The following is a 7,946-nucleotide window of genomic DNA, read 5'->3' as shown; positions in this document are numbered from 1 at the left end:
GTAACTTAATTGACAGACCAAAAATCTTTAGATGTGGTGATAGAACAGTTATGTAGGAAGTCAGTTCCCAGCAACGTGAGCTCTTCAGGAAAATAAGGCATTTTGCCACGTTTTCTGGCGGAGCGTATACCTGCGACTGAAGCCGGCGCACCAGTGGGGACGGAGGAGAAGCCCCCTCAGATGCCCCTTCGCCCCGCCACCCTCCTCTCCCCTCGGCTTTGGCCTCTTGGGGCAGAGCTACCGGAGGTGCCTGCGGAGAGGTACTACCACGCCGAAGCCCCACAGCGAACCCTAGCGGCGGACGCGGCTCTTGGGACCGCGCGGCTCTGAGGACATCGGTGCTTCTCCCTGGGTCACGCTTCCAGCGCCTCTGCGAGGCCGGGTGGGCGCCCGACACCCAGGCGCCCACCCGGCCTCCCAGAGGCGCTGGAAGCGTGACTCAGGTGTTGCGCCCAGGCAGACAGAACCCTGCACCGCCGCTCCAGGAAGCCTGAGGAGCAGTAGCTCTTACCCACCCTCCGGTACTTGAGGCCACCGCCTGTCCCCCGCGCCGAGCGACCCCAGGGTACCGCTTCAACACGGAAAAGGGGCCGCAGCCAGAGTCTCTCGGGGGCAGAAACGACTGCCTCGACCATCCCTACGCTCCTCCTACTGGGAGCGTGGCTACAAGGCGGAGGAGAGGGTGCCGGCTGCGTCTCCGTGGACTTCTCGCGAGAGTGGGTGAGGTTTCCGGTGTTGTGACCGTGTGGTTGTAAACATGGCGGTGAGTCTTCGTGCCCGCTCGTTGAGGCACCTCCGTATCCGAGGTAAGAGGCTTGGGCAGGCCGCTGCGGTAGGCTGCCTCCTCCGCCTTCCCCCGGTGGCTTTTGCCCTGCGCTGGTACACAGCCATCCTCTCTGCTCCCTCCTCTTCTCCTCTGTTCTCCGGCTTTTTCCTTCCCGCCAGCCTAACGCACTTCTCTCCCCCGTCCCCGCAGGTCGGAACGACAGCGGTGAGGAGAACATCCCCCTTGATCTCAGCCGAGGTATGGGCCAGTGGGGCGGGGTTCACTGCCTGCCCTTTGTTGCGCGCCCGCCGAGAGGGGTGCCGCTGGCGGCGAGCGGCCTGGTGCCTTGTGGTGGCGTGGGGGGAAGGGGGGGGGGGGGCAAGATGGAGCGGGCTTCGCCGGGTGCCGGTGCTCAGCCCGATGTCCTGTAGTGAGTGGGCCTGCCCATAGGTGGAAGCATCTCCCCGGCGCCCCTCGGGCACCGCGGGGCTGTACTGAGGCCACAGGCGAGGGGAACCCCTGCGTGTGAGCAGAGGCTCCTCGGCTGCTTCTGGGATTGTTTTTGAAGGGGGTCGTTGTTTGTAGATGGGGCTGTTTACAGTATCCGGCCCGCGGTGGGGCTGCCTGCGCCGTTCCTGTCAGCCTTGCCGTTGGGGCGCCCTCCGGCCGTGGTTATGCTCGGCATCTTGGGACCGAGCACCTCGGCGGTGGCTGCTGGTCATGCCTCAATCCCTTGTCGTATATTCCTGCTTGTCCTAGGCAGGTGGTGCTTGCCGTGAGCCCCTTGCTGTGAGACCAGAAGGTACTTATCTCCTGTTTACTTGTTAAGTCGCCCTGGAATGCTCTCAGATATATGGGGGGAGTATGAGAGGAAGGAAACAACAATAACATTTGCTATATGTTAATTAATTGTCTCTCAGACAAATAGTAACTTGTTCCCTAGTCAAATCTGTAGCTCATCTTGTCTTGCTGAGGGCTAAGGTAAGGGTTAGACTCTCCCCAAGAGGTGAATAAAATGCAGAAACCAAACTGGTCCACTATCAGGGATGATCTTCCCTGGGGCAGAAGATCTTGATTTGTTGGAGGGAATAACTGTTCTGCTGCTATCCTGAATAGATCTATTTTATAAGGAAGTAGGCAGGGAAATGACAGAATCAACAAAAAGTCTGAAAGTGGACTGTGAAATGTAAAGGAAGTACAAATATTGGCAGCTTCAATAAAGTTTTCAGCTTAGTATAAGGCTGTATCAACAATTCCGCCTCTAATTCTTTTTTTCCCCAGTATGATCTGGTTTTAGAATTCTTTTATTATGCAGTTTTTCCATGGGCTGAAAGTTATCTCTGCGTATACATATCATATTTACAAATGTATTTTTGCTCCTGGGAAAAGCTGTGAGGTTTTTTTTAGTTTAAAGCAACAGGCTCTTATGACTCCTCCCACCCTATCTCCAAATGGACACGATTGTTTTAGTGAGACACTGCCTTTAGAATTAAAACAAGTGGAACTTCTGTCAACAAAATGCAGGACAAAGGCCTTAACAGTTCGAATGCAACACAATTATTACTGTAAGTGGTGTTATCTGTTTATGAAAATTCCAGAATCAGGTTTTTAATGAACGGGATTAGTAACTCTTTTATGTTGTGTAGCATACTGAATTGTTTCAATATGAAAGAACAATAGACAAAATTTAAATACTGGAGCAGCTCCTATTTAGTGATGGCTTGCCCAACATGAGTTAGCGTACAAGTCAGACCTTTGCTAGTCGATACCTGTGGACTACATATTAACTCCATTCTTTCCATGTGAGAAGCCAGTGCTGTTAAGTATTTCAGAACTAATAATAGATGCGGAGAGGGTGCTAGCCTTGTTCGTGCTGCTTTGGGTCCTACTTCTTCCTGGCTTTTTGTGCAGTAAGACTCAAGAAATGCTTTGCTGCATGTAGAGCTGATCTAACTTTCTCTGTGTGCTTTTTGTTTGCTCTTTTCTCTTCTGTAGTTTGAGGGGTGCCTGTGTTTTCCCAGAACACACCGTGTTGTTCTCTTATGTATTTTTACCATGGTTGGTATAGTAGGTTTTACTTTTGGAGCTTTTTGGTGCTCTGCATTTTTAAAAATGATATATAATAATGTTTATGAAAGGCATTTTATATGATGGTGCATTTTGTGTGTGTATGTGTGTGAACACTCTATGTACAAGATTAGCCTGGTAAAGTATGTGGTTTGCTGTTTATGTTCTTTGGTGTTTTGTTGTTGTTTTTTGTTTGTTTGGTTGGTTTTTTTTTAAACTTCTGGCCACTCATCCCTGTCTGTACCCCATCTCTTATTCTGATAAATCTTCTTTTGGGACAATGATTTTCTTAACTTTTAGCTAGAAAATCAGTTTGTTGAAAGGACGATCAACTCTGGAAAAATTGTCCCCAGCACAAATATGGTTGGGCATAATGTTGATATAGCAAGAAAAAAACCTGTGCTGATATAGGTTAGACTGGTTGTTTTTGTCTTCTTAAGGTTATATATTGTATCTTCTGTTGATTATAAAATTGCAATTAATAATTGGGATTCAGAGTACTCTGGTTTTGACCTTGCGTTATATTACCTGTTCAGAATAGAACAGAAGAGGAGGACAGACTTGCCACTAGTGCAGCTCCCATTGCAGTCATCTGGAAGGAACTGGCAATGGGACAAGGAAGACTGGTTTAGTTAGACTACTGAAATCAAGCTCGTAACTTCTTAAGGCCAGAAAGGACAATTGGCATTATCCACCAGGTTATTGCATTCGGTAGGAATTCTTGCATTGAGTCTGTCATGGTTGTGTATGTAACCATGCTACAATTATTATATGCTTTTAGCGTAATTCATCTTCATCTCTGATTGTTTTACAGGAATTCCAAGCTGAATTACAGAAGTTTATATACCTCCCAAAGCTCTGGGCATTGTAAAAGGCTTGTGCAATCCACACTTCATTTGCTGTTAAGTTCTTTGCTCATCTCTGTAACTGAATCTACTTACAAACTGATTTTGAAAATTTGTTACTGTTTCAGCATCGCCTTATCCTGTTGAGTGACCAACACCCCTTCCTTTGTTGGAGTTTCAGCTGTTGCCTTTGGGTTGTGAAGGCCCAAATAGTTTGGAACTTGCCTAGTTGAGAGCAGTGTCTTACAGTGCCTTATCTGTAGTCAGGCTCCTTTTAGATGTCCTTTGTTAAAGGGATTCCTGTAGCTCTGAGTTTGCAATGGCTATTATGAATTTTTCAGAGCTTGTTCATTTATTGAAGCTTTGGAGAAATACAAGGGTGCCAACTGCTGATGGTCGAGTGCTGTTCGTGTCTGTCTTCATTTTCTCCTTTTTGAGGGTAATGGGTACATTTCAGTTATTTACTTTCAAATATTATATTCTTTAATTATTTCCAACATTGTTACTTTCATTTATTATTAATAAATATGCATTGTGAGATACTACTTTGATTTAGCAGCTTTTCTTGTATGTCTGATTCCTGTATTTTGTAAATGTTGAGTCTTCTAGCTATAGCATGAGACAAATATGAATAAAGTAGCTTGGAAAGCTGTCTTTTTTTTTTTTTTTTTTTTTCCTCCCCAAGAGTGAGTTTCACAAAAATGGCATAGTGTTATCTGAAAAAATACCCTTTTCCTTTTTTTCCTCCCTTCTCCATAATTTCTTTCTATCATGTAGGTAAAACTAAATACAAAAGTTCCATTTAACTTCACAGGATCTGAACTGTATTGCTTTTCTTACTTGTCGTGGTTTAGCCTCAGATGGCAACAAAGAACCACGTGCCGCTCGCACGTGCCTTCCTAACACAGGAAGGATCGTAAGAAAAGGCAAGACTCTTGGGTTGGGACAAAAGCAGTTTAACAGAACAGCAAAGGGAACAGGCAAACAACAACAACACGGACAGGGGAATATACAAACGCGATTACGGGACCGCCGCTCCCCGCCGCTCGCCGACCGGCCGGACCCGGGACGCCCCAGCCCGCTTTTAAGCAGCAAGTTCCTGCCCCCTCCCCCGGCAGCTCAGGGTGGGCGTGGCTCACATGGCATGGAATACCAGGAAAAGTTAACCCTATCCCCACCGGAACCAGGACATTACTGCACTTACATAACTTTAAACCATGTTGCATTTGATTCCATGTGCCCACATGGCAAATCATAATGCATTGCATGAAGGGCAAATGTCTCAGGATGCTGTTTACAGCCCACAAAAATGTTGGGTGTTTTTAAGGGTTATTTCTGGGACAGTTAAAGGTGGCTAGATTAATTTTATTTTCAAATTCAGCTTGAGATTTTGTGACCGTGCCATTTCCAGCTTCCTTCATCAGTATGGAAGAAGCAGGGAGGGATGCTGCGCACCTGTCTGATACTGAGAGCTCAAGTAGCGGGGGAAGGAAAAAAACCAACCTTTTGGAGTGCTTGCAGCAAGGCAGTAGGGAACTGGTGCAGAGATGGTAGCTGATATCTACTTTCTTGGTGGCTCAAAGGCAGTTCTTCCGCACTAATGGCAAGACTGTTATGGAAAGCCTTTAAGTTCTTCTTTGTGTACTCTTGCAATACGTGGTCTGACTTGAAAATATGGAGAAGTGGGGCTCTACCGCACCATAGAAACACTATTTTAAAAATACCCAAATAAACAAAATGTGTGGGTACCCCTCACCCTTGCTTTGTGGTATGCCATCATTGTGATGGGTAACTATAGCAGAATGCTTGTGTTAGAGCAAATCACACAGAGCAATAGCTCTTTTTTTGCTTCCTTGTTTGGGAATCTAACAGAAGCCATAATAGGAGCAAGGCAGTATTTATCAACATTTTTTTCGGTTCTGAGATATAGAGGGGCAACTTGAAAAACAGATGAAGGGAGATCTTGCTTGCCTTGCTGTCTGAGAAATTCTCTACTGCATTGTTCTTGAATATTGTTTTGGGATTTTTTTATATGGTTGGAGACCAAAGGGTGATTGATTGATGGTGGCAGCCTGATAAATTTTTTGGCAACACGTAACCTCTTGGTAGGTTTTAAAAATAAGGGAGTTAGGGGTGCTCAGTATATGCACTTCAAAATTAAGGCATACACTTAGCTTTCCTGTCTGCACTTGTGCTTCAGTTGACCGTTGTTTTGGAATCGTATAGTACTCTGGCCTGGTTAGATTAATAACACTTGCATACCTTTGGCTTTGCTTCCTAAGGTATTACTGCTTTTACAATCTTAAGACTTTTCAGAACTACTATAATGGTGCACGCTTACAATATTTTCACTTTCATTTCTTGAAAACAGGAACAACAGAAACACACCCCTCATCTTTATTACAGTAAATAAGGAAGCTATGCCAATGATAGCCTTCCCAGAAAGAAATACATCGGATATTTGCCCAATTTCATGATCTTCATGCATACTTTACCAATTACCTGGCAATCTCAGAATTTTTTCCCTAATAACATAGAAGAGATGCTCAATATCAGGTAGAGTTTTTTGGGTTTGGTGTTGTTTTTTTTTAAAGTGGGGAGAAGTGTAATAGTCAGTTATAGTGAAAAATGGCTGTTTACAAACTGGTTATATTCATACAAACCCAAACGCTGCAGAAAAGAAGGATGTTCAAGAGGGTTACAGGATGGCTTGAGAATTTATGTTGAAATCGTGGCTGACTAGTTTTGGGGAATGTGCTGAAAAATCAGATATGCTTTTTATCTTTCATACTAATTGAGACTCCTGCCTGAGACTTTAAAAATGACAATAAATGACACGAATCATCTACCTTAAAACCAACTAGCTTCTTACAACTAAGATATAAGCATGTGAGTTGAGGCTTTGATAACTACACAATAGATAACATAAAATAAGAGGTTTGCTTTTCATTAAAAATGTTTTTTTCAGTATGCAGGTAGGCAGATGCTTATACCATAGTGCAGGTGACTGCATTCTGAGCAGTGCTTCTGTGATGATTTCAGATACAGAAGGGAAGGTGCCATAACACTGCTGCACAAGTGCTGGCTGATATTTGTCAAATTGTTTCAACTGGAGCACTTCTAACTTTCACTCTCACGATAAAATGTATTTTGCTTTTTTCTAGTTTAAAAATCTGTAGTATTAGTATATTCATGTATATTGAAGAAATTATTTTCTTTTTCATTTGCCAACCATCTGTTGTGGCAATGGAAAACTTGGGTAGAATGGATCAGAAAAAAAGTAGGAGTTAGCGAAACTTCAGAGCGTGATTATTAAAGAGTGTATTCACTACATCCTTGCAGCTAATGAAGAGGAGGAATGCTGATAAAGATGTGTGAGAAAATGGAGTAAAAAAACCAATGCAAAATCCAACCAAAAAAAACCCCAGTCCCAAAGAACAAAAACCCCTACTTACAGTTGTATTTTCTTAGTTATGTGACTGAAATTTACTGTTAGCACATACCTAAGAGCTCTATAGGACTCATGTTCTTATGCTTTTGTTATATTCATCAGAGTGTAGCAAGCTGCATCTCAACAGTGGCTTGAATAGGTTTGGGTAACTAAATATTTATGAGGAAATCTCTTCACCCAAATTCTATCTGAATAGCAATATCCTTGGAATCAACATTGTTTATTAATAAATTAGTATGAGTGATGGAGCCTGTATGAAAGCTGTCCTAAAAGGGTAGATTTTGTTTCTAGAATAGAATAGGTCAGTTGGAAGGGACCTACAATGATCATCTAGTCCAACTGCCTGACTGTTTCAGGGCTGACCATGAGGTAAAGCATTGTCTGAATGCCTCTTAAACACTGACAGGCTTGGGGCATCGACCACCTCTAGGAAGCCTGTTCCAATATTTGACCACCCTCTCAGTAAAGAAATGTTTCCTAATGTCAAGTCTGAACCTCCCCTGGCACAGCTTTGAACCATTTCCAAGTGTTCTGACATTGGATACCAGGGAGAAGAGATCAGCACCTCCCTTTCCACTTCCCCTCATCAGGAAGTTGTAGAGAGCAAAAAATTCTAAATTTACTGGTTTTGTTCTTCACTATCTAGGCTTCTCTAAGCTCCTTGGTTTTGTCCGAGTGCTGCTTATTTTACTGTTTTGACCACATCTGACCATTTATTCAGGTAGGTGCTCCTGGAATGTTTCAGGAAGCTACTTTTTTAAAAAAGAATATTTTATTTTGTAGAAATTAAAGACACTTAATTGTCTGAGGTGTGAAA

At 43.8% G+C, this 7,946-nt stretch overlaps 1 protein-coding gene across 2 annotated transcripts in view; it reads left to right on the top strand.

The window, feature by feature from the left end:
• The first annotated feature begins 478 nt into the window (after nt 1-478).
• Nucleotides 479-7,946, top strand: part of LOC141735436 (rapamycin-insensitive companion of mTOR-like) — a 122,636-nt gene continuing 115,168 nt past the window's right edge. For both annotated transcript variants that reach the window (XR_012584722.1, XM_074568192.1), the window contains exons 1-2: nt 479-806; nt 977-1,024. Coding sequence is in view for 1 of the 2 variants with exons in the window: in XM_074568192.1 (XP_074424293.1) it covers nt 758-806; nt 977-1,024 (97 nt within the window). In the remaining variant the exon portion in view is untranslated. The remainder of the gene's footprint in view (nt 807-976; nt 1,025-7,946) is intronic.

The sequence above is a fragment of the Larus michahellis genome, chromosome W (assembly GCF_964199755.1).
Source record: "Larus michahellis chromosome W, bLarMic1.1, whole genome shotgun sequence".
NCBI lineage: Eukaryota > Metazoa > Chordata > Aves > Charadriiformes > Laridae > Larus > Larus michahellis.
The sequence above is the reverse complement of the archived record's forward strand: the minus strand, read 5'-3'. Positions and strand labels throughout refer to the sequence as shown.